Source organism: Hibiscus syriacus, unplaced genomic scaffold (assembly GCF_006381635.1).
Source record: "Hibiscus syriacus cultivar Baekdansim isolate YM2019G1 unplaced genomic scaffold, ASM638163v2 tig00111983_pilon, whole genome shotgun sequence".
Taxonomy (NCBI): domain Eukaryota; kingdom Viridiplantae; phylum Streptophyta; class Magnoliopsida; order Malvales; family Malvaceae; genus Hibiscus; species Hibiscus syriacus.
Genome location: NW_024063228.1, coordinates 348816 through 375902, shown reverse-complemented (window position 1 = coordinate 375902; position 27087 = coordinate 348816). Strand labels below are relative to the sequence as shown.

Below are 27087 nucleotides of genomic sequence, written 5' to 3'. Positions count from 1 at the left end.
CCACAGTGTTGGTCGTAGGTCGCCATGCCTTCCGGGCGACTTACTAGGCCGCCATGTCTTCCCGGCGAGCTACAAGAGATTGCATGTGCCATGCACGTCCCAACACGCTGGGCATCCGAGGCCATCCGAAAGCATCCGACGCCATCCGAGAGCATCCGAGGTCATCCGACCGAGGCCATCCGAACGAGCTATGCGAGGGCATCCGAGGGCAACCGAGCGAGCTATGCGAGGGAAGCCGAGCGAGGGTAGGTCGGCCGGAGGGCATGGCGACCTATGGGTTGGGACGTGCATGTGCCATGCAACACGTTTATTCTCACGTTCATTCTCTCTGTTTGAGCAAGGGGTAGGTCGCCCGGAGTGCATGATGACCTACAAGGTCGCCCGGAGTGCATGGCGACCTACGGCCAACACTGTGGATTTCACCCTATTTGAGCAATTAATCTTGGGATTGCATTAGTTCGTGAATTAATTTCTTTTAGAACATTATCTCGAAAGTTTTGCCGATAAAAAATATTTATTTATTTATACACCCAAAAACTGCGACCAAAAGGCCAAAACCAAGGGGCTTTACCGCTTTAGTGCTTTACGCCATATAAGAATCTTCACGTGGAGATGGAAATGCGTTCACACTTTGGACCAGTTAACCGGTCAAATTTCTACGTATGAAAATGATTTCGTCGACATGCATTCAATGACAACCGTAACTGTTGCATGTCCGTACAAAAAATTTAACCGGTCTAAATATTATATACGTTTTATATAAAAGAAATAAAATCCATGTATTAGTATTATTGCCATTTTCCCAGCTCTCTCACTTTTCTTCTTCTCTGTACCCAAAAAATATCACTTTCTTCTAACCCTAAAACTCTTCCCCTCCCTCTTTAACATACCTTATAAATCAGATCAAACCCCATACTCCCCTTCCCTTCCCTTCTCTCTCACTAAACAAAGCTTCTCTTGGTTGTTGAAGTGAAATTGGTCCGGTTGATTGAGCATATATATACACATACATTCAAGGAGAGAAAAGAAGAGGTTAAAAGATGGAAGATGTATTGGGAAACTCATCGTTTTTAGCGAATAGTTTCCCATTACAAATGATTTACGATACGAGTAGCGAAGGAGACAAGTTCCCATTAGGGTTCACGGAGCTATTGGGCACTCAAGACTTTACCAGTCCTCCTTTATTTGATATCGGACAGCAGGTTCCGTCTCTTGTAACCGACCCTCCGATGAAGATCGAGTCACCGGAAACTTTTCATCTGCCTGCGACGCCTAACTCTTCGTCGATTTCATCGGCATCGAGTGAAGCCGTCAACGATGAACCTGTTAAAGTTGACGACCATGAAGAAGACCAGCAAACAACCAAGAAACAGTGAGTAACTTTACCCTTGTTTTATGTTCTGTTTGCAGTTTTGTGCTTTTGGTTAACTGTTAAACAGAAACCCCATTGTTGTTTTCACATCGAAGTGAACTTTAAGCTGAAATATTTGCTTGGAATTTTTTTTGGGGCGTAGGTTGAAACCCAAGAAGACAAACCAAAAGAGACAGAGAGAGCCAAGATTCGCGTTCATGACAAAGAGCGAGGTTGATCATTTAGAAGATGGATACAGATGGAGAAAGTACGGCCAAAAAGCTTTAAAAAACAGCCCTTTTCCTAGGTACTAACTTCAATGTTCACACTTTAAATTGTCTTGTCCCCTCGTTCTGTGTGCAGTGTCGTAATGTTCTTACCAATTTGGGTTTTGGGTTAACTTTTTCTTTGTTTTGTCGATGTTTTATTTCCCCAGGAGTTATTATCGTTGCACCGGTACCTCATGTAATGTGAAAAAGAGGGTGGAGAGATCTTTCACTGATCCAAGCATCGTGGTAACCACCTACGAAGGGCAACACACTCACCCCAGCCCACTCATGCCTCGTCCGAGCCTCAGCGGTTCTCGTCTCAACTCAGACATCGCCATCGAAGCTGCCACCGGAGCAGCTTTTAGTATTCCAATGCAAAAGGCTCAACCTCACTACTACTACCATCACCAGCAGCAGCAGCAACATCCATTTGGCAGCACCTTGTATCCTTTAGGCCATAATGGCTTCTCTACTAGCGCTGGTTTTCTTCACGAAAGGCGCCTTTGCACCTCAGGGCAGTCCTTGCTTAAGGACCACGGCCTTCTTCAAGACATTGTACCATCCCATATGCTGAAAGAAGAGTAGATTTAGTTTAAAGCACCGGTTCTCTGTAATAAGTAATTCTATTATTAACTCGGGGGGTGAAAAGAGGTGTAGATGAAATGATTTAGTTCATGTTCACTGGTAATGTAATTTTTTCTTGCTGACAGTGGCAGGTGGTGATTTTTCTTGTAGCAAAAGAACACGCCGCCCCTTCTAAATAGAAAATCTTGATGAATATTACTGTAACTTGTTGTTTTTTTTACTTTATGATCCAATGGCACATTTAGTGATTTTTCTTCTCATTTTGATCCAAGGAAACTCGGGTCTTTCCTCTTTATTTCATCTGACCCATCGTTTGTCTTATGTTTTTGTTTTTGTTGGTGAAAGAATGTGCATTGATTCCCATCGAAAGTGCTGCAAAAGAGATTTTGAGGTGTAGGGTTCCTCAGTGAACAATAATTAATGAGGAACAGATGAGGCCTGCAAACGTACAAATTTGGTGAGAAAGAAAATCAATGCGTTCCTAACATAAACCTGAAGCTTTTCTTAGAAAATGGACAAAATTTTCCCGAGTTAACATGAATTACTCTACTGTCGTTACATTTATCTCACAGATTTGGTTCATTGAATTGAATGGTGTGGGTGGAGATTCAGTGTGTTGTGTACGAGGGAAATGAAAACATTACAGTATGGGGGCATTATTCTTTTATTCTGATATCATGGAGATTTATGGATTTCGATTTCAAACATCGCTATCTCACATTTCCTTTTGTGGTGGTATATTTGCTGGCCATGTGAACTTGTCATTGTTAAGAATACACCGTTGACAAAAATTGATCACTGGTTAATTTTTTTTAAATGGTGATGAATGCAAAAGGGCAAATCAGATACCTTTCACGTTGCATAAAGAATAAGCTCGACATTGTTAGTGAGATAAGCCATTACGTAGGGACGGTAAGGTTGGATAATGGATATGATTATACAGTTCATCTCCTTTAATTTAAACATAAAATTATTCAAGAATAACAATGGTCGGAGAATGAGACCCTGAACATCCTTTACCTTCTCCCTAGAAGGAGAAAGAATGGAAGGAGAATATGAGAGATTACTCTCCCTTAACAGAGAGTATCTTGTTATATACTTTGTAACCCTAGTGTCCTATTGTCATGTAATTACTCGGACCCAAAAAATAGTTATGAACACGTATATATTAACAATATAAAATTTATATATAAATAAACATAAAAATTCAAGATGAATACAATCAATATAATAAATAATTATTTAAATATAATTTTAGATTTTAGGATGTATACTAAGTTCAGTGGATCCGCTAATGACCTTTCAAGAAATTCACGCAATAAGATTGGGGTTGAACAAAAAAAATGGTTGTCCCTTGTTCCCATATGTATGGGGTAAGGGGGAGGTAAGATAGTAGGCTGCCCCCAACACTAGGTTGAGAACAGCTTCCGTAGGAGACCTCCAAATTATGAAATGTCCTCCATAGGACTCGATCCCACGACCTCAAGGTTAAGAACCTTGTGATTGAAATGCCCATTTTAATAAAGAATATGGAAAGCTTGGAAAATTGGGCTTAGTTTAATTTTCAATGGGCTCAAAGGCTGTAAGAAGAGTATTAAAGTTGGAATTTAGAAATACTAAAGCAAGATTAGATTTGGACGGCTAAAACGTAAATAAATTCAATTGTAGGGACCAATGAGTAATTCCAGAAAATAGGTATCTAAACGAACTTAACCCTTAAGTTTATTTATGTTCGTTTATTTATTAAACGAACGAACATAAACAATATTTTATGTTCGTTTAATTAAATGAATGAACATGAAAAGAGTGTTCGTTCATTCATTTACGTTTGTGAACGTTTGGTAATATGTCTGTTTATGTTCGTTCGTTTATGCACGTTCATTTATGTTTAGCCCAATCTCTATAGACTCATTTAAAATATTAAAACCAAATAAATATTAATCTTATACCCATAAATATTTTAAAATTCAATTAATTTTAAATACAAATAAAAAAAACTCAAAACAATTAAATAAAATATAATCCTAAAATTGTTAGGAAAGAAAAAACATATTTTTATTTATGTACGTTTACGTTCATTTACGTTCGTTTATGTTCGGTTACATCCGATTGTTTTTGTTCGTTTATCATTTAAATGAATGAACATAAACGAACAAGAACAAACTGCATTCCTTAACGAACGAACATGAACAAAATATTTTTATTTTTTATGTTTGTGTTCGTTCATTTATTTAATTAAAATTAAAGCGAATATAAATCAACCCTTATTATTGTTGGTTCGGTTGGTTACATGATACTCCTTTCAGTCGGTCTTTTCAGCAGATAGGCAAATTCGTAAAATTGTAGAATAATTAAATATAAATAACCTGAAATCAAAATGCCCCTAGCCTTCTGCCTCTCTTTTACCCACCTGATTTTCCCATTGCTATGGTTTTCATTCCCCCTTTCAAAAGGAGGAGTTTTTTATTCAACAGACTCTATCAAATTCCCTAGGGTTTTGAATGGGTACGGAGAGGAAGAGAAAGGTGAGCTTGTTCGATGTGGTGGACGAGCCATCGGCGAAGCTCGTAAAATCGAACGGTTTAGGAAGCGTAGCGGCGGTGAACGCCAACAGCTCGATCAACAAGTGGAATGGAAGGCCGTATTCTCAAAGGTATTACGATATCTTGGAGAAAAGGAAAACGCTGCCTGTTTGGCAACAGAAAGAGGAGTTTTTGCAAGTCTTAAAGGCGAATCAGACCCTTATCTTAGTCGGTGAAACCGGTAGCGGTAAAACCACACAGGTTAGTACTTCCTTCAGATGAAAATTTTAGAAATTTTAATTTGATTTACTATCTATGAACAATCATCAGGGATTTCTGTTTGAGGAAAGAATTAGGCAGTTACATTCTAGTTTTCCCCCCGATTATGCAGATACCACAGTTTGTGCTGGACGCCGTTGATTTAGAAACCCCGGATAATCGTAGGAAAATGATGGTTGCCTGCACCCAGCCGCGAAGAGTGGCCGCTATGTCTGTTTCGCGCCGTGTTGCTGAAGAAATGGATGTAACTATTGGAGAGGATGTGGGTTATAGTATTCGATTCGAGGATTGCAGTAGTGCAAGAACTGTTTTGAAGTAAGTATATATTTTTCCTGTTGTTATATTTGGTATTATTGATATAGGCGTGGATTTGAATTAGAGAGTTTTGAGGTTTATCTTCTTTCTGTTGTTGGGCAGATATTTAACTGACGGTATGCTTTTAAGGGAAGCTATGACTGATCCTCTTTTAGAAAGATATACAGTAATTATTCTCGATGAGGCTCACGAAAGAACATTGGCTACCGATGTGCTATTTGGGCTTTTGAAAGAAGTTTTGAAGAATCGACCTGATCTTAAGCTTGTTGTTATGAGTGCTACACTAGAGGCTGAAAAGTTTCAGGGTTATTTTTATGGTGCACCACTTATGAAGGTGCCTGGTAGGCTTCACCCTGTGGAGATATTTTACACTCAGGAACCTGAAAGGGATTACTTGGAGGCTGCGATTCGGACTGTTGTGCAGATACACATGTGTGAACCTCCGGGTGATATACTTGTTTTCCTTACAGGAGAGGAGGAGATCGAAGATGCCTGTCGTAAAATAACAAAGAAATCGGAAATATGGGGGATCAAGTAGGCCCTGTTAAAGTAGTGCCCCTATACTCAACTCTTCCACCAGCAATGCAGCAGAAGATTTTTGAGCCTGCTCCACCTCCTGTTGAGGTGGATGGCCCCCCGGGAAGAAAGATTTTGGTGTCTACAAACATTGCTGAAACTTCCTTGACTATTGATGGCATTGTTTATGTTATTGACCCAGGGTTTTCTAAACAAAAAGTCTTCAACCCACGAGTGCGTGTTGAGTCCTTACTGGTATCTCCTATATCAAAGGCAAGTGCACACCAAAGATCTGGACGTGCTGGAAGAACCCAACCTGGCAAATGCTTCAGGCTCTACACTGAGAAGAGTTTTAATAATGATCTGCAGCCACAGACGTATCCTGAAATATTGCGATCAAACCTTGCAAATACAGTTCTCACCTTGAAGAAACTGGGAATTGATGATCTGGTGCATTTTGATTTTATGGACCCACCCGCTCCAGAGACATTGATGAGGGCGTTGGAAGTGTTGAATTATTTGGGAGCATTGGATGATGAAGGGAACTTAACAAAGTTGGGAGAGATCATGAGTGAATTCCCCTTGGATCCTCAAATGTCAAAGATGCTCGTGGTTAGTTCTGAGTTCAACTGTTCAAATGAGATTCTTTCAATTGCTGCCATGCTTTCAGTACCTTTCTTTGTTCTGTAGCATGCTTTGTGTTTGTGTTGAGTCAGATCTTAGGAAGTTGTTGTCATGGGACTTTATCATGCTTGATAACGTCCCTATCTGAGTAGTGTTTGCACTTCGGCTAGTGCACAACACAAGATGTTTAACTGTTTACATGCATATCTTTGCATGCATCGATGCAGTTAATCTGTAATGTGTCTTAGGTTGTCATCAGCAACTGTCTTGTCTGGGTTCCATGTCTCTGTTGGCATGTACCATAAGATTTCTAAGCAAGTGCTGATGCAGATAGTTTCAGTTTCTCAGTATTCTCTCATGACGCAATGCTGTCGCCTTGCCTGTATGCCTCTGCTGACCTACCATCGGCCTCTTCTGTGATAACTCAATTCTTTCTTTAGTACCCAATTGCTTTGTACGGCCTAGGGAGGCACAAAAAGCTGCAGATGAAGCAAAAGCTCGGTTTGGACATATTGATGGTGATCATCTCACACTTTTGAATGTGTACCATGCTTACAAACAAAACAGTAAGTAATTCATCTTTTTTCTTTAAGACTAGCCAAATTTTTTTCTGATAGCGATTGACTAGAGCTTTGCAATCTGCAAATACCGCAGACGAGGATCAATCTTGGTGCTATGAGAATTTCGTCAACCATAGAGCACTGAAGTCTGCTGATAATGTTAGACAACAGTTGGTGCGCATCATGGCCAGGTTTAATCTCAAGATGTGCAGCACTGATTTCAACAGCCGTGACTACTATGTCAACATTAGAAAAGCCATGCTTGCTGGGTATTTCATGCAGGTAGCACATCTGGAGCGTACGGGGCACTACTTGACAGTTAAAGACAACCAGGTCAGTATAAGGGTTGTCTTCTCTGTTTCCTGGTCATGCTTTCTTTATTGGTGAAGTTGTCTCCATTTAGGTGTGCGGATGGAACGTAACAATTTGTATTGTGCTATATATTTTGCAGGTGGTGCACTTGCATCCATCAAACTGCTTGGATCACAAGCCAGAGTGGGTCATCTACAACGAGTACGTACTGACAAGTCGGAATTTTATTCGTACTGTGACAGATATTCGTGGTGAATGGTTAGTCTCTCCTTATATAGTTAAAGCATTTGTAGTTGTGTAATTGTTTCTTGGTTCATGGAAATCAGAGACCCTTAGGTAGTCTTTATAGTGTTTTGTTGACGTCCCTTTAATTTACATATACTCTTTTGACGAATACAGGTTAGTTGATGTAGCACCACATTATTATGATCTTGATAACTTCCCACAATGCGAGGCAAAGCGAGTCCTTGAAAAGCTTACAGAAAAAGGAGAAGGATCGAGAGGAGAGTCGGAACAGGAGATGAAGCTACTATCTAGTCCGAATTTATATATGGTGCTATTTGCTAGTTATTCCATATGTTAGTTGATAAATGGGAAGAAAACGAAATTTCTTGTACCATCGTAACAGTAGGAACGTCTTTCCCTATCTTTTTGTATCGTACTATCTAGTCCAAATTTGTTATTCTAATTGCTATTTTATCATTTGTCGAACAATTCCAATGATCCTAAATGAAGAAGAAACGATTGCTTTTGGAACTAGTCCTTGGTATCTATCCTACAAATAAAATTAGCTGTGTGCTGTTATCTCCTGGACATATTTGATATATACTTTTTGGTGATTATCTGTCATCTTGAGATCCTATTCGAATAGCTCTTAACAAGTTTATTATTTTTGGTATATACTTGAGCCAAGTCGTTAACTTCTGGTTGAGCTTGAATGTGTTGGGTTCTGATCCTACCACCGATGCTTTAAGGACTTGTACGGATTTAGGTGGCATTGTACGTAAAATCAACTGACTCGACCACTCCAGGCTCCAGCCCAGCCGCAGTATCTAAGATTGTCCGAATGGACACCATCCAACTTAGAACAAACTCCTCTGGTAATTCGTTTTGTAGATATCTAGGAGCTTTTGCAACGCTCAGAAGTTTTAGTACTTCTGGAGAGCTAATCATTCATGCAGTGGTGGATGTAAGAGGAACTGTGCCGACCTTCAAATTGGAATTTTTGATGTCAATTATTTATTTTGTTGATGGTATTCATTCTAAAAAAAATTTGTATAAAAAAATTATGTTATTAATATATACTCATCTTTCAAGAATATTTTTGGGTCCGCCATGCTAAATATACTTGCCTCACTTGGCGAAGAAATTATCAAGAAATACATGATCACAAGTCCTTACTAGCTTGAATCCACTCAAAGTTTACCATAATCTGACTAAAAGTCTTTAAAGAGCATGCATGTATTTGGTTCATTTCACCATTCAAGATTCAATCTGACTAAAAGCATCGTGTTTTGCAATATTCTTCTTCTTCTCTTTCATCTACTTCAAGTGCTTCAATTCAGTTGCAGCGTTCCCCGTTTCACCATGTATCTTTCTAAACGCTGAATAAACTGCACGATAATCCCTTTTCAATTTTAAAAAACTCTGTGGCAAATTCTGGAGGTTCCAAACCTGAGTACAGATAAAAGGCCCTAAGAAATGCACCCCAAAGAACCACATCAAACTTGGAAAGCATCTCCTTGATCAAGGTCTCAGCTTTACCCATATGACCTGCTTTCCCATAGGTCTCCATCATACAAGCATAATGCTCCAACCCTGGTTGTATTCCATACTTGTGGTTCATGGAGTTGAAGTGTCTTTCACCTTCTTCGACCAATCCACTGCCCCTGCATGCTAACAGAACATTAAAAATCGTAACCTGATTTGGAGTGACACCGTTGCTAAGCATTCTATTAAATTCCTGCAATGCTCTTGTTCCAAGCCCTTGTCTTGCATAACCGGCTATCAAAGAATTCCATGACACCAAATTCTTATTCTGCATGGACTTGAATATGCTAAATGCAGCATCAATATTACTACATTTGCATACATATCAACAAGGGAAGCAGACAATACTAAATCCTTCGGTATCTCAAACTTGAGAATGCATGAATGGACTTGCTGGCCAGTAAAAAGATAAGAACACCCAGCACATGCATCCAATACATTAGAAAACGTAAACTGATTAGGCCTCGTACCACATCTTAGCATCAAAACAAATAGCTTCAACGCCTCCCGAAACCTTTCATGTTGCACGTATCCATTAATCATCACAGTCCAAGAAACCACATTCTTCTCGGGCATCTTATTAAACATAGACCTAGCTTTATTAACCCATTTATTCCTAATGTACCCATCAATCAAACAAGTCAAAGAAACAATATCCCTCTCGGGCATCTTATCAAATACCCTAGGAGCCTGTTTAAAGTATCCTACTTCTATATATCCCGAACCAAAGCATTCCAACAAGCAACATCCTTTATCAAAATCTCATTAAACACTCTCCCAAGTGCCTCAACATTCCCCATCTTCGCGTACCATTTCATCAACGTAGGCACCACCGATATGCTCATATTAAGCCCCGAACAAACAACAAGCGCATGAATTTGCGGGACCAATACGTTAAACTTCGTTCCCGAAAACGCACTAACTAAAGTCGAAATGGTGTACTCGTTTGGTTTAAAACCAAATCTACCCATCTCTAGAAAGCCTTTATAAACTCCTCTGGGTCTTGGCTTTGTTTAAGTCCGATAAAAAGGTGTTCCAAGAAGCGGGGATTCTAAGCGTCACTTCATCGAACAGTTTATGGGCGTGTTCAGTCTGGCCATTTCTAGTAAAGAGTGTGATCTTTGCGTTCCATGAGAAGTCTCCGGCAATTTGCTTTGATCAAAGAGCTTTTTGTCTTCGTCCAATCGGGTGATTTGAAGGCAATTATTGATATCTTCGTTGAGATTGCTCGTCGAAAGATGACGGAAATTCTCAGATGCTTGATTGGTGTTATCTTCGAAATCCGCATGGCGGGCAAGTACTTGGCGCCGATGCACGTGGGAGGGTAGCCGTTCGCTTAATTTTATTAAACTTTACGTTAAACTACATCAATAGTCACTAATATTTGGATAATGTTATTATTTTAATAGTGCAATTTTGAAATTTATATTATAATCACTAACATTATTAATTTTTAACAAAATATTATCCTACAGTAAACATTCATTAATTTAATCACATAATACTTTAACAAAAATATTAATACCTAATTTAAAATTTAAATTATAATTATAATAATAAGCCCATTCAGCATTTTTTAATTTCTCCTTTTTTTTTAATTTTTTCTCAATAGAAATATATAGAATTGATCGACATGGTTGATTCAAATGATAAGCAATTTGATCTTTTTTAAGTAAGTCTTCGATTCGAGACTTTGTGCATATAGAAAATCTCTGAAAGATTCACTCACTAAAATTAAGTGTGCGATGCGAATCGATCAAGATTAATCGAGACAAAACTCTAAAAATTGGGATGACAACCAAAAAAATATATATACAAAATTGTATCAGTAAGAATCGGCAACGATTCCGGATCGGAAATGGCTTTATTTGCACCAACCGGGTTAACCAAAACCCTAACCTTTTCTTCTCAGCTAGTACCTACAAACACCCTTCAAATCCAACGATTCTTATCTCTAAATCAACGGAGACGTGTCCCTCCAGGAAGAATCCAACAGCAAACAGACGTAAAAGCGTCGAGCCCGAGCCCGAGCCCAGGCGCAGTCACCGGCTCGTCTCTCGGGGTGTACTCCTCAAAGCAATTCGAGCTCACCGCTCAAAACGTGGACCTGGTTTTGGAGGATTTGAGGCCTTACTTGATCGCCGATGGCGGAAACAATGACGTTTTATCCGTCGAAGACGGCATCATCTCTCTCAAACTCCTAGGTCACTCTCTTTAGTTTTTCGTTCGTTTCATGATTTAATATCCATGTGCTTATGGCTAATATAAAATTGATTAAATTTCAGGAGCATGTGAGAGCTGCCCTAGCTCAACACCACCATGAAAATGGGGATCGAAAGGGTTATGAAAGAAAAATTCGGGGATGCAGTCAAAGAAATTCGGCAAGTGTACGACGATGTAGTAAAGGAAACAACCGTCGAGGTGAGTTTTCTATATCAAACTTGAGATTCTCAGGGGGGGGGGCGGGGAACAAAATTTTCACCTAAATTGAAATTTGTTTGGAATTTGTAAGTAAACAGCAGTGAATCGTCATCTTGATATACTGAGACCGGCTTTTAAGAATTACGGTGGGAGCGTGGAAGTATTGTCCATTGATGGCGGGGATTGCTTTGTGAACTACACAGGTCCCGAATCGATTGGATCGGGAATCAAAGCAGCGATTAAGGAGAAGTTCCCAGATATAACCAATGTTGTATTAACCTCATAAAGCTTCATTCTTACATCAGAAGCTGAAAATTTTTGATCTTTTTGTGTGTGTTCTTCAGAGAAAGGCCAGCTTGTTGAGGTAATTGATATGCAATCTCTTGCTCATGGTGTTCTTCAGAAGCTTTTTACATGTCTTCTTCTTTCATGGGTCATATATTTAGTCTTTGTAAAGATACTCAAGATTTCATGGGGAAATCAAATTCACTGTTAATTTCTAAGTTCCTTAGGTAGATTTCTCGGTATCAGTAATAGCTTGAGCTCAACCGTATTTTATTTTTTAACTCTTAAAGTTTAAGCTATCAAGATAACCGACTTCGTTTACCAAGTAAATAATGAGTTTGATTTCTATGCTCGACTTCAAGTTTGATTACTTATGTTCAGAATTCAGCCCAAATTAAGAATAAATTTCTTCAATAATAATCCTTCTTTTTCATAAAGAAAAGGTTCGATTAAACTTGCGATCAAGTCGAATAGAGTATTAGGATACTTGGATGAGGGTGCTTGAGTTCGAATATAAAGGGTAAATTATAAATTCAATAACTATTCTTTACTCTCTCTCCTATTTAACTCATTATACTTTTAATTTTTTTCAATTTAACCACTGAACTTTATACATTGAGTTTTTTATGACTCAACCTTTAATAATCTAACGGTATTATGATGTGGATTAAATAAATATTTCTTAATCGTTAAAAGAATCCCATGAAGATAGACAACAATCATATGCAATCTAACCCAGACTTATCCTCCTCCTTCGACAGTGGTTCTTCAGCTGGAAAGGCGAAATTTTGGAAGGAAGAAGACGCCCAACAAGACTGCGGTGGTCTGAGACCCCATGATTTTAAAGCTCGACCACATGCGTTCAAGTATGAAATAGCAGAACCAATGCCTCAGGGAGTACATGCAGAACAGGGTTCAATCTCAAGCTAAAGGTTACATCCCCCAAACTCCCATTCTACAAATTAAATTAGCCTCCTTTTCATCTCGGCAAAGTGTTTGGAATTTTAGATGCTTACCTATTGCATTGTTGACAAAATCGCTGCATGACGTTCCCAACCGGAAGTTTACTAGCTTTGGAATGCATATCACAAAGCTTATGCCATCTATGGTAATCCCCGGCATGCTAACTGCACGGTTTCCAGAACCTCCACTCAAATTGTCCTTTTCCCACTAGTTACCTCCCACGTTCCCATCTCAATTTGACTAGTTCCCACTAATTCCTAATAATTTTATTAATATGGAATGAGTATAAAATAATATATGCTAAAAAATTCAACCCTTTAATATCGAATGTTTGTATCCTTAATAATAACAATTATTTTACCATTGAAGTCATTTAGATCGTGCAATAAATACTAAAAATTATACATACATAAATAAAAAATATGAAATTAAGTTTATTTTTGTCGCATGAAATTCATAAGTTTATGACATATCCATAAATATAGGTTTATGGTTGTCATATGGCTCTTATAAATTTTTATTTAAAAAAATATAAAAATGTAAAAGAAATTTAAAATTAAATAAAATTTTGATAAATTTACATAAAAAACATGTAACATCTACTATTAATTTAAAAAAAAATGTCACGCTCGACGAGCATAGATAAACTCCATTAATGATAAGAATCATTAAACTTATAATTATTAATTAGTTAAAAATCTAAACGTAATTTAATTAAAATGCAATATTTATAAAACATTAATTTTTAGGGTAAACTATACTATTGACCATCTAACTATTTATATTTTTTACTTTATAAATATTGTATTTTAATTAAATTACATTTAAATTTTTAATTTAATTTATGATTATGCGTTTAGTACTTTATAATTTAATATTCTATGAATTCATTTAATGATGTTCATCGTTAACGATTCTCATTCACTCTCGACTATCATTATAAAATTGTTCTTTAAAAAAACTATAAAATTTACTACCAATATTAAACAAAGATATAACTTTTGAACTCTTCTAAGTTCCAAGGCCTTTAAACCTGATTTGTAAAATACCGATAGTAGGTATTTGGGTCTAAAATTGTTGGAAGCTGGGGTCCACAGGGACAGCCCATTAACTGGGTAAACTCGTGTTTTATATTTCCTGCATCACCATCCAATCATCCATTCCATCTTTCTAAACCAAAGGTTTAGGCCTCAAGGTATGAGAAATCTGCTCATTTCTTCCTCTTTTTAATCCCTTTCAGTGACTTTCAGCATCTAGGATCTCATGATTAAACAACCTCACTTCTTGCTTTTGTTCTTGTAAAAAAATACAGATTCTTTGTTGCTATTATGATCACAGAAAACACAGATTAGGTTTGGTAAAGAAAACCAAAGATCCTTATTGTTAAGCAGCTCGGCCATTCACAGTAGTATTTTTCTCATCAATTAAGCTTACAAAAACACTCATTTTCCCATCTGATCTTCACCAGGTTTCAAGTTACCATCATCATCATGGACATATTCTCCCTTGAAACTATCATGGTTGTTGACAGCAACATCTTGAGGATATTTTGCATAAGAGGAATCTCCATGGACGTTGATCGATGCTTGTTGACATCAAAGGATGTTGACCTCTCTTCTGGTGCTATCCTAGCTGAGCTTATTTTAAAGAAGAAACAAGAACAACCTGTTTCCTCTTTCTTCTTCTTCTCTTCCTCCACCATATTCACTTCTTGACCTTGTAAGGCCTTTTCTTGACCTTGTAAGACCCCAACCTAAATGCACTACTCTCATATCAACCTCGAACCATCAACGATTCCCTCCTAACTCACCAACTCAATCCCTGTCTATCCCTCCTGAGCTACCATCAAACGTTTGAATCAACTGACACGAGTGGTTCGAGTTTTGATCGTATGAACCTCCATGATGTTGTAGTTACTTTCATTTTGTATTTCATTATTTCAGTAGGCGTTGAATTCTAGTTTGTGTTTCGAGTGAGTCAAACCGTTTGACATTTTGTTTTATCATTTTTCGCCATCGAAAGGTCACTGATATTCTCTCTCTCAGTTCACTGATATACAGTGCTGATATATAGGCCAATGCATATCATTGATGCTGTTGTCGTGTGCAGTTTTAGGAACACACATTAGTTTTTGTTTGTCAGGCGGGGGATGATTTTGTCGCATTTACATACATAACTCCTGCTCTTTGATGCATCAATGTCCTTCCCTTTTGCTGTGTCTGAGACTCCATCTCTTAAATCTGCAAAAAGCAAAGGAAAGGTGCAGGGCCTGCTTATCCGCAGGGGGAAATATGAAGGGAATGGAACAGGGAAATTGGTAGAATTTTGATAATTAGAGGGCAGTAGTTCATATGTATTAAAAAAAAAACCAGGCATGTGTACACATTCATGGAATGCTTTAGCATTTCCTAAAACGAATTCATGGGTATAATATCCCAACCTAGTTGGCTAGATCGTATGGTGAAACTATAACGTAGAATTGTTTTTTTTTCCTTTTAGAATTTATTTAATCATATGGATGATGTATAATTTGATGTATTATCAATGAATTAGATGATGACACATCATCAACAATTTTATAATGAGTTGTATCATCTTATTTATTTATTGTGTGTAAAACTTATATGCCGGACAAAAATGAAATTACAATTGAATTATAAGGTATAATAGATTGCTTAACTTTGAAAAATCTAGAAATTAAATTATTATCTTCCGAGCAAGTGGTTAAAAGGTTTTAATTAACATGTCTCTTCTCCCTTAAATTGTGGGTTCAGTACTCCTTCCCCTACCCCTAAATAGCAATTATTATAAAAATTCTAGGTCTTAAAAAAATAGAATTTTGGTTTGATTTCAAAAAAATAAAAATCGAACGATCTCAAGAAATAATAAAATCAAGAAAATTAGGGTCAATACTTAATTTCATTAATTTTAAAACTTATATATTTTTGAAAATAATTAAATTAAAAAATTGAGAGAAATCAAAGCTTAATTTCAATAGTTTCAAAACTACCATCTATTTAAAATATAATTACATCATCAAATTAAGGGGCCATGCCCATCCCATCTACAACTTGTGATTGTTGGTGTATGAAACATTTAGAACATATATTATCTTTTGTAAGATTAATAAAAAAAATTATCTATTATCTTTTAAGTGCTCGAGATTTTATTATCTTTAAACGAATATTATTTAAATTATAAAATCTTAAGTTAAAAAAAGTTAAATTGTACGTTTGTAACATAGAACTAGATCGTGACATTTAGTCCAAAAAAAAAAAAAAGATGGTGACATATCACATGCAATGGTAGAGAAAAATACATGGTTCGTAATCCATTCAAGATTGATGATTATGCTTTATGGCTTTACCCAACGGGTATTGTTTGATGCCTATTTCTCCCCGCCCATTGCTTTGCCATTTCAATGGCCGAACGAGGCATTATGAGAGCCACTTTTACAAGTACATTTCAATGGATGGTGCAGGGGAATGGGCAAATACAACACCTAGAAAAAAGGAAAAATATATATTATAATATTATTTTTAGACATCAACTACCAATTAATCTATCTTTTAAGATTAAATATTTAAATATTGATACAATGTGAAGGAAACAAATTAAAATAAAATAATTACTCTTATAATAGAACTTTACATTATTTTATTTGAGTTAATCAATTAATGAATCAAATAACATAACAATGATTATACCAAAAAGTATTATCCTTATACTTAGATATTGGATTCAGGGATGGACCCAGAGGAAACAGGTGAGGATAGTCATATCCTTTTAAAATCTTAAATTCTTTTATATTTTATATATTTTCTTTATATTTTTAATGAAATATATTTTCGTTTCTCCCTTGATTTTATAAATTTGTGTGTACAAGGTCCCCAACATGGCCTTGATTTCTCCCCTCAATAGTTGAATTTAGTTAAGAGATAAATGATTATAGCATTGGATTCAATTGACTTTTGTGAATGTGAAGCACACTTTGGGCTCATCTTTTCACAAGAAAAAGTGGTTTCCATCTTTTAGGTAGCATGCTAACATGGGGCACATTTGATTGGCAGATTCTGTCATTTTTGTGCTCAGCATATAATCTACTTCCTTTTTCTTCTTATTATTAGGTCTGATTGTGTCATTCAAACTTTTAAATTTAGTCCATCTACTTTTGATTTCAGGAATTTAGCCTCTTTATTTGTTTGATTTTCAAGGTTAAACTCTACTTACAACTGTTTCGACTAACTTCTGTTGAATTTTGAATATGTGTTGTTGGTTCAACTTTAATTTTCAAATCGGACTGGTAGAAGGATTAAATTCTTGGCATAAAGAAATTACATTTCAAAAGTGTGAAAATACAAGGGTTGAGAACATAATTAAACCTATTATATTTTGCAAGTTGGGAAAAAATGTAGGAAAAGACACCTCTTCAATCATATTTGCAAGATGATGAGAAAAAGGAAAGAAGAAAAGTGTAAGGGCCTATTGTGAAGGCCTAATAACTATTTAAGCCCCTACATATCCGTAAACTTTGGGCAGATGATGAAATGGTGATCAAGTTTCCTCTCACGACAAAGGAGTCCCCTATCTGACATTTGATAGATGAGCTACACGTGGACTTTTGGACCTCGACGTTTACATTCATGGACCTATTGACCCTAGTCCTTTTTGGGTTCACGTACCTTTGTCGGCCCACGTTAGCTACATTGAGGGACTTCAAATGAAGTAATCTAGTATGGGTTCCTGCCTGTCTTAATATCATGGGGCATGCTCATAGCCCATAAGACGTTTATTGTACAGTTAAAATAGTTTGAATTGGTCGAATTTAATTTGATTTAAATAATACTTTTAATAAAAATAGTTATTTAGAATAAAATATTTTTAGTATTTTAATTAATTTAATTAGATTATGAATTGAACCGAATGTTTAAACCACTTTCGCACATGAGGTCATTAGGGTGAGTAAAATTCGACTTAATTAAAAAAAATCGACTCTAATTGATTTCGAATTGTAATTTCATAAACTCGACTCGAAAATTTTTTAAGATCAAAATGATTTGTAAAATACAATCAAATAGCACGAAATTTGTAATAATTAGTGGATTGTTTACAAGTTTGAGTCGAGTCCCATGACTTTGTATTATATGTATATCACGTATGAAAAATATGAAGAAATATATATGTATTGTATATGGTTATAAAAAATCATTTAAATTGGAATCAAATAATATAGTATAATAAATATTTATAATTAAATTTAAATAGAAACTCAAAAATTCGACTCATCTCGAATTTTATAAACTCGACTTGAAATTTTTTAAATTAAGTTCGAAACTTAAATAACTCAAACTTTTTGACTCAGCTCGATCGAACACTCAACCCTAGAAGTCATAGTCTATGGATAAAAAGGAAAAGCAATTGAGATCCAAAGTGTTAAGGATTAGAAAAGCAATTGAGATCCAAAGTGTTAAGGATTAGAATCAAAACTTATTTTATATCACTTTTAAGAGCGATTTTATAAATCAATTGACAATCATTTTATATGATAACGACAATGTCAATTTTTTTGAGCGTGTATCTATAATTATAAAACATTATATTAAGGTATGAATATGAAATTTGATATTTACAAATTGAACAAATTGTATTGGAGAGATCAATATCATCTATATTCGCCCGAATTAATAGATTAATAAATTAGATATATTAACTTTATAAAAGAAAGATATAACCCTTATACCCTAAAAGGCCTAATGTCTAATTAAGCCTGTTATGGGTTTTGCAGCAATAAGCTAATATTTGATTATTCACATAATTAACTATAATTATAGTTGAATCGAGGAGTTCGATATTATTTAGGTAACATCTTGAAATTAAATTTTGTGAATAAAAAACTAAAAAGTGTTTATCTCACAATAAAAATTAATTTTAAATTATTAATTATCAAATGATTCCTACTTTAAAATACCAATTTAGATTTTTTTTTTTACAACCTAGCTCAAGGTCATTCTCGATCAAACAAACCATCAACGTTCCCTTTAGCCAATAGCCATGTTTACCATTAAAAAGCACGTGCTTTAAATGAGCAAACAATGACGTGTCATAATTTGTCCAAATAACCTAGCGATTAAAGAGTATATTTAAGGGTTTTCAAGGTTCAGGAATCCAAGGGTTGTTAAATATCGAGGTGTAACGCACAAACATACATCACCGTTCACTTTTCCTGCTCAAATCATGCACGAGGAGAAATGAAACACGAGAAAAGGACCTCTAAGGCAGGTGTGGATGCTGATTAGTTTATCATTAACATCAAGCTTTTCCTTTTTCTTTATTCTATCGAAATACTTAATTAAGATAATAATAATAAAAAAAGTCACAAACGTCATATTTGATGTAATTTAACATATTTAAAAATATTGTCAAAAAATTAACATATTTAAATAATTTAAATTATAAACCGTAAATTTTATACCATAAATCATATGCTTTAAATTTTAAACAAGACATAATAGCATTAAATATTTTATGAAATATTTATCCTACTATTAATGTATGAGATAATAATCCCTTAGATTATGCACAAATTATGGATATAGAGTATAAAATAGTTTAAGACAATGATGTCTAACTCGAAGATAAGAGTATGCAATGTTCTTACAGCACTAGAGTGCTCAAATTCTAATATAATTTGATGAACTGATTATGATTCGTTTTCAATTAGGGACTTTAAGTAAATGATTTGGATCGAATTTAGGGAAACATTTTACTCTTTACGATATTAAAACGCATTAACAATATTCTTTTATAATTAAATTTTATTAAAGAATTGATTTGTTAAATTATTAATATCCTTATTCAAATTCAATTTAATTTGATATAATATTATCAAATTAAAATAAATATTAATTCTATGCGTGGAAAAAATGCTAAAAGAATTATAATAAATTAATTCAAACGGTCATCATTTATAATTTTTGATCGAATCGGTCCAATTAAATCGATCGTAATAAAAAAAATAATTATAATAAATTAATCCACTTTAATTTAAAGGATTAAATTTAATTATTTACACTAATAAGTATTAATTAAAATATATTGATTAATTTAATTATTTTTTATACTTTTAATGGAATCGACTGAATACACCGATTGTATTATGTATTTTTCTAATCAAATTAAGAAGTCGAATAAGGGCCGGATATAATTTAAAAGCCACGCGTCTTGGAAAAGCGTATAAAAATTCAAAAACAGAAAAGGAGAACCCAATTGGAGCTTGGAGGGGACAAACAGCCGCAACAGGCAAGTTGGCCCCCAACCATGCCTCCCCACCTAATGTTTTTGATTATGGCCAGTTCCAGAATGGTTTGGCAATAAAAAATTGATTTTTTATCCTGTAAACAATATTAAGCAGTTAAAAATTAATTTAAAATTGATTAAAAAATAAATTTTTATCTAATTTCAGAAACTCAAATTTCTAATTTTTGTTGTAAAAATTTACTTTCAAGTAAAATTATATTTTTTCCTTAAATACTATATTACTATAATATAATGTCAAATTTTAATAATAATCTCAAATAGTTAAATTTTAAATTATATTTCTCAAAAATATTTTTAAAAATATTTTTATAACACTTTCCAAACGCACTTTTACCAAACTGGAATCCATCTCACCTTTGAAAATTTCACCTCCTTTTCTCCCACGCGCACCCTCCAACACGTGCTCAGAAATCATTTCCCCTTAACTATTTTACATGAAGAGTTTTGGCCCATCAGTTTAAATCCACGTCTTCCTAAATTTATAAATTTTATAATGTTTTATGATTTTCTCTCATCTTTGCGATTATAAATAGTAGGCAAGCTTAAGAGCCATGAACATCACACCTCTTCTAAAAACTCTCCTTGTCTCAAACCCTTCGACTTCATTATATATATTTTAGGTAAAACAAAGACAAATGGTTGTGCTGTCGTCGGTAGCTTCAATGAAAACCAGGGCCGTGGGATTCCGGTCGTCGACCTTTCTCTAGATAGGGTCGATCGTGTCGGAGCTGATCGTCAAAGCCTGCGAAGACTACGGATTCTTTAAGGTCGTTAACCATGGCGTTCCTAGGGACACGATAACCACTCGAAGACCAAGGGATTTGTTTTTTCGACAAACCAGCCAGTGACAAGCAACGTGCAGGGCCTGCGACGCCGTTTGGTTATGGTTTGAAAAACATCGGGTTCAATGGTGATAAGGGTGAACTCGAGTATCTTCTTCTCCACACCAATCCCTTCTCCATTGCCGAAAAATCCAAAACCATCTCCGATGACCCTCAGAGTTTCAGGTACGTTACTCAATTTTGACCTTTATCTTCTATACATTCATATACAAAAGATTTTTCCATGGACATTAATTATATTAACAAAAACCTTAGCAGGTGGCTTGGTATTATTCGTTGGCTATCCATTTGTTTATAATCCAAATAAATAAGAAGAATTTTAAGGATAATTTTTAATAACATGATTTTGAATTCATATTGTTTACAATTAATGCTTCGGTATCCTAGAAAGGGACATCTCCCCTTTTATTGCTTTTACACTGTCAACGATTTATCTTCAACATTTCATGCAATGCCTCTTTGTAACAGCACATGGTCCTACCTTTAAAAGGTCCCCTACCCTATCTCCAAAAGAATTTGTAGGGGAAATAAGTAGCACGATCCGATGAGTTAGATTCCCAACATTCTCTTCTACTTGTAATTTAAGTAGCACGATCGATGAGTTAGATTCCAACATTCTCTTCTACTTGTAATTTTTTTAAAAAATCCATGCATGCAAACGGGAATTCGGACAAGTATCATATGAAAACTTGTTTTGTTTTACAGTTGTGCCGCAAATGATATAGAGAGCAGTGAGGGATTTAGCAAGCAAGATTCTGGAGCTGGTGGCCGAGGGTCTTTGGATGCAAGACAAGTACGTGTTCAGTAGGCTAATCAAAGACCCCCGAGCGACTCGGTCGTAAGATTCAATCATTATCCATCTTCCAACAAACCATGCCAATACGATCAAATCGGATTCGGGGAGCATTCCGACCCTCAGATCCTTACCATACTACGATCCAACGAGGTTTCCGGCCTCGAAATCTCTTGCATGACGGGTTATGGATCCCGGTCCCCCTGACCCATCCCAATTCTACGTGATCATCGGTGATTCCCTGCAGGTTCTAACGAATGGCAGGTTTACGAGCGTGAGGCATCGGGCGTTGGCGAACTCGTTCGAAGAATTCAAGAATGTCCATCATGTACTTCGGTGCACCACCTCTTAACGCAACGATCGGTCCTCACCCACTTCTGTCTCGCCCCAAAACCCTAGCCTCTACAGGACCTTTCACTTGGGGTGAATACAAAAAAGCTGCCTACTCCTTACGCTGGGCGATTCCCGCTGCGACCTCTTCAAGCTTCACCCCGACAGCACAAAATACGAGCATAGAAACTAGCAGACAATTGGTTTATATCACGATCATGTGACCAAACTATATTTTCTAAAACTGAGTTGCATTGGACACTTGCAGTTTGCGGACATATGTTTGCATTGCAACCAAAATCATCTCGTGTATAATGTTACACTTCTCTTAAGGCAACCAATGGGGAGGAAACTTGTAATCCTTATTTCAATCTCCAACTATGACAAAAACCAATGTTGGTTCGATCAACTACAGTCTGATGGCCTTTTCTGGTAATGAAAATGATAGACTTAAAGAAAACAGTTTAAAACCATATTAGGATACTTACCTCTTTAGATTGATTTTCGACCGATATAATAATCATTGGTTTAATATTTGTTTATAATATGATATTGATATAAAATAAAGCGTAAACTATACAAATAGTCCTACAATTATAAAGTGTTGATTTGTTGAGTCTTCCGACTATTAAAAGTTACAAAATGGTCACCTGACTATTCATATATTTCAAAGTTTTCATTTTTCATTAAAAAATTAGCGATTTTATGAGCTGGAACGTCAATAAGTTAACATCCATATATACAACTCATACAGTTTTGACATCATATTTTATCATATTTCAGTCAACAAATTAACGTCCAATTCAGACGATCATCAAATTTTTAATGGAAAACGATGAGATTAGTACATAAGAATAGTCAGATGATCATTTTGTAACTTTTAATAGTTGAGTGCCCTATAATTAGGAGACTATTTTATAACTATTAATAGTCATAAATTCAACAAGCAACACTCTATAGTCAGAGGACTATTATATATTTTATCCTAAAATAAACGTGCTCTTAAAATTATTTCAAAAAGAAAACTACGTCTTCGATAATGAATTTTACCATATCTAAGATCAAGGAACAAAATTACTGTACTTAATAATGACTTTGGATATAATATATCTAATACAACTCGAATTTAAATATTTAAAATCAGGATAATATTATATAATTTAATTATTTAGCATTTACGTGAATATAGATTCACTCATTTTCCATGATGACAATACGATTAGCTCACTAGTTGTCAGGAGAAGATACCAACTCACCCTAATTTCTAATTTGGCTTAATTGTCATTATTTAATTAGGATGATGGATGCCAATCAAGTGATGACTACATGCCCGTGAATATCCATCAATCATTATGATTTAAACAAACAATAATAATAATCAAAATTGGTGTGATTGTGGACAACGGCTTATATATACGGAAGTGGACCCATTCATATGCGTATACGTATATCGACTGGATTTCCCCCCTATAAAGTTTGAGTTAATTTTGTGTTTTGGACAACCATGTTACTTTAATGGATCAGATTGTTTGGTACTTCAGCCTTAATTCCACCACTAATTTTATTAAATCCTCGTGATAATTAGGATAAGAACATGAAGTTTGCCAAACCTTCATTGACTAATGTATGGTGAGAACTGCATCAATATATTGGTGCCCAACCTACGGTTTGTTTAGGGGGCGAAATACAGCTATTTTTTAGTTAAAGTATGGATATATTTTGATTTTCTGGATCATAATTATGTCATTTTCTTAAATAAATAAAATTACATATATATATATATATATAAGAAAGGTATAAGCCAATTTATTTATGTATGTAATAAATTAATAAACTGATTACATCGAAACCAAAACCCTAACATCTGCCATAAAACAAGTTCATTAAATTAGGGATACACACGTGGAGAATGGGCATCAGTCAAAGGCTATGACATTTTTCCCGGCTATTTCCGTAAGAACTGGAAGTGAAAATTACGTGCAGGGTTTTTGTCGCCGAGATGATTCAAATGAAAAATTTATACATGACTGGAGAGTTGTAACACCCTAACCCGTACTCGACCCGAATACGAGTCTTAGGTGTCACATTGACCGTTCAAAACGTTTACTTTGACAAAATCCAATAAAATCCAAATAATTTCTATTGTATAAAACATATAGTTTTACGAATTGATTAGAGCGTTTCTAGTACAAATCTTTTATCTTACATGTCAACTACATTTCATATGACAAAATACATAATTTAAACCTATTTCTGATCTGAAGTGTGTAAATGAGAATCTGACCTATCTTGCTCCACATTGCTCTTTATTCCTCTCACTTTGGTAACCTACGTGTGAAACAATCACACGCTAAGTCTATGACTTAGTGAGGCATTAAACACATTAAAGTAATTCTAACTACTTAATCATGCATGAACATATCATATCATATCATATCATGCTATCACACCAAACAATATAGCATTTCATGTAATCAAATGTACACCTATACACATCATTCATCCTTTCCATCATTAACCTTATTCTATTATCCATACTATTACCATTTATATCCTTTAATCATACATTTTTATCAACATATGACTCATTCAAACCATACACACATCATCATATCAATCATATAATACAATTCATATCACAAAAGCATATACTTTACATGTACTATATATATTTACTGTTATCTCTTTGTTAGCCCATGTACATCTGTGAGAACTGTAGATATGTGAGTCTATTGAGGTTGTGCACTATGCTGTCACCACAGCTCGTAAGAGGTCCCACTAGGGGCTATGAATTTTGTCCCGAAGGACCTATGTACTGTATTTGTCCCGAAGGACCACTCCTTAAGAACCATATACATATTTCAATGGATCACATATGTATCTCACAAGACCCTGTAAATGTTCCAAAGAATACATATATGTCCCGAAGGACCACGTAGAACCCTCGACTCTTGGCATGCAACTATACCTCTAGCTCTCTTTACACATAACATGGGCATTTTCGCTTATATCATTCAATACATTTTCATATCACCTGTTCATATAAGCTCATAGCTTCTTTCGCATATACATGTTGACATATAGCTTCTTTTCATGTAATTCATATCACTTTTCATATAATTCACATGTTCACATATAACACCTATTACTATATTCATGCATAAATAATAATCATATCACCCATATTAATATTCATAAAATCATGTAATCAAATGTTGGAAGTAGACTCATCGTGAGTCTTTTCCACACACATCATTAACTAATGCATATGCACTCACCTTGGCCTCACTAAGTTTCAATCCACTTTTATGCTTTCATCTCTTTCGATTGAATCTTAACTTGATAATCGTTCTGGAACTTGTTCGTGCTCGATATCTATATAATCATACATTGATACATATCAGTATTCAATTGATATACACTAATCTATCATTTCTTAGATCAAAAGAAAGGTTTATTTCAATTTCCCCTTGAAGTGCATCGATGCATCTTACCGTGTATCGATGCATCCCTTAACGTGTGCATCGATGCACTCCCTATGCATTGATGCATTAATTGCATTCGATGTTTCCATTTTAAGGGGTGCATCGATGCACTTCATGTGCATCGATACACACTGAACAATTCTGGAAATTTACCCTTGATGCATCGAATGTGCATCGGTGCACAGAGCCCAGAATTCATTTTATGCCCGAAAATCCACTCTTTTCAGCTTAATACTTCTATTTTAAGCCCCTATCATGTCATTAAACTCAATTACCATTACTTAAACCAACTTATATCCATATAAACCATCTTTATCTTCCATATCTTATCATGATTCTTAAATTTTAAAAATCTTGTTAAACTTTCAACTTTGTTATTAATCCTTTCTAACTTCATATATCTCTTATTCTTAGTGATGACAGTCAATTCCTTCTCAAATTTCACTTATTAACTCCTTTCCAGAAATTCATCCAAAACTCATTTCTTTAATCTCTTCTACATCTTTCATCTTATTGTTTTAGGACAAATTAAGCTTTCCTTAAGCTTAATTATCATCTAATGGTCATAACCCAACCTTAAAATCAATAATTAATCAACAAACAAAGAAACTCACCTTTGAGTCAAGCCTTCACGTATGAAGAAGGAAGAAGAGAAGAGAAGAGAACTCTGGAACCTTTTTTTCCCCACGTGATTTCCTTATCTTATAAGGAAAATAAAAATCTTCCTTGTCAAATGACCCTTTGCCCTCAATTCATCTTATAATTACTAACCACTTTTATGATTTATTTCCAAATAAATCATTGAACTAATCCATGGTTCCACTCTAGTCACCAAATTCTGAAACTTTACAATTTGATCACTAACCCGATATTGAGGATGTTACAAGCGTCTTCTAACTTGTTTATGTTTAGATTAATTGAAGTTTGAAGGATTAAAAATCTAAGGCTGAGGGCAACTTCAGCGTTGAAAGGAAGAAATTAAAGCTAAAATACGACGAGCTTTCTTTTTCTGCACTTTTATAAGATAGCTAAGTATTTTAAATGGTACTTTTTTTCCCTTCGTGTCTAACGAGAGCACCATGATATGTAGGTTATTGGGTATTAAAATTATGGGGTATCGACTAGGCTTTGGGCTTATATATAACTTATTATAATATTTTATTAAATTAAATTAATTATTTAATTTTAAATCGAATTAATTAATAATAATCATTTTTGGATTGAATTAAATTTGTTAACTAAGGAATACTTGAACAAACTGATTAATTGAATTAATTAAGTTTAATTGTTTAATTTAATTTTAACCGAATAATGAATACTCCTACTTATTTGTAAGAAAATAATAAATGTGAAAATTAATATTATTCAAGAATCGTATATAACATCACAGAAAAAACACACATATTTTATACACACGCATCAAAATTGATACGATCTTGAAGCTTTATTCAGCTTAACTTCCATGTGTTCACCATTGATTTTGAATTTCATGTAAATATTTTAACAACGAGTCAATGACATACAGCAGACATTATTAAATAGTTCATA

At 35.0% G+C, this 27087-nt stretch overlaps 2 protein-coding genes and 3 pseudogenes across 3 annotated transcripts; 4 read left to right on the top strand and 1 right to left on the bottom strand.

The window, feature by feature from the left end:
• Nucleotides 1–888: 888 nt before the first annotated feature.
• Nucleotides 889–2425, top strand: LOC120173692 (WRKY transcription factor 23-like). 2 transcript variants are annotated; one of them, XM_039180775.1, is made up of 5 exons: nucleotides 893–1148; nucleotides 1182–1372; nucleotides 1515–1658; nucleotides 1788–2211; nucleotides 2270–2425. In XM_039180775.1, the coding sequence occupies exons 1-4, from the start codon at nucleotides 1041–1043 to the stop codon at nucleotides 2203–2205; spliced, it is 861 nt and encodes a 286-aa protein (XP_039036706.1). In that variant the 5' UTR covers nucleotides 893–1040; the 3' UTR covers nucleotides 2206–2211; nucleotides 2270–2425. The 2 variants fall into 2 exon arrangements, with proteins under 2 accessions (XP_039036705.1, XP_039036706.1); XM_039180774.1 differs by having other exon boundaries at nucleotides 889–1372.
• A 2145-nt stretch (nucleotides 2426–4570) lies between these two features.
• Nucleotides 4571–8089, top strand: LOC120173735 (annotated as a pseudogene).
• A 786-nt stretch (nucleotides 8090–8875) lies between these two features.
• LOC120173734 (pentatricopeptide repeat-containing protein At2g13600-like) lies at nucleotides 8876–9772 on the bottom strand. The gene is made up of 3 exons (XM_039180813.1): nucleotides 9522–9772; nucleotides 9051–9411; nucleotides 8876–9007 (listed from the first exon to the last, which is right to left on the bottom strand). Exons 1-3 carry the CDS (start codon nucleotides 9770–9772, stop codon nucleotides 8876–8878), a joined length of 744 nt encoding a protein of 247 aa, XP_039036744.1.
• Nucleotides 9773–10942: 1170 nt separating this feature from the next.
• Nucleotides 10943–12091, top strand: LOC120173611 (annotated as a pseudogene).
• Nucleotides 12092–20724: 8633 nt separating this feature from the next.
• On the top strand, nucleotides 20725–22247 carry LOC120173610 (annotated as a pseudogene).
• Nucleotides 22248–27087: the final 4840 nt, after the last annotated feature.

Excerpts from the sequence above, each read along its gene's own strand:
- LOC120173734 (XM_039180813.1), bottom strand. The coding sequence starts at position 9,772 with ATGCCCGAGAGGGATATTGTTTCTTTGACTTGTTTGATTGATGGGTAC. Across the intron at positions 9,412-9,521 it reads GTATTGGATGCATGTGCTGG|TAATATTGATGCTGCATTTA; the intron begins GTGTTCTTATCT and ends ATGCAAATGTAG. Across the intron at positions 9,008-9,050 it reads TGCTTTCCAAGTTTGATGTG|GTTTGGAACCTCCAGAATTT; the intron begins GTTCTTTGGGGT and ends ATCTGTACTCAG.
- LOC120173692 (XM_039180774.1), top strand. The coding sequence starts at position 1,041 with ATGGAAGATGTATTGGGAAACTCATCGTTTTTAGCGAATAGTTTCCCA. Across the intron at positions 1,373-1,514 it reads CAGCAAACAACCAAGAAACA|GTTGAAACCCAAGAAGACAA; the intron begins GTGAGTAACTTT and ends TTTGGGGCGTAG. Across the intron at positions 1,659-1,787 it reads AAAAACAGCCCTTTTCCTAG|GAGTTATTATCGTTGCACCG; the intron begins GTACTAACTTCA and ends TTATTTCCCCAG.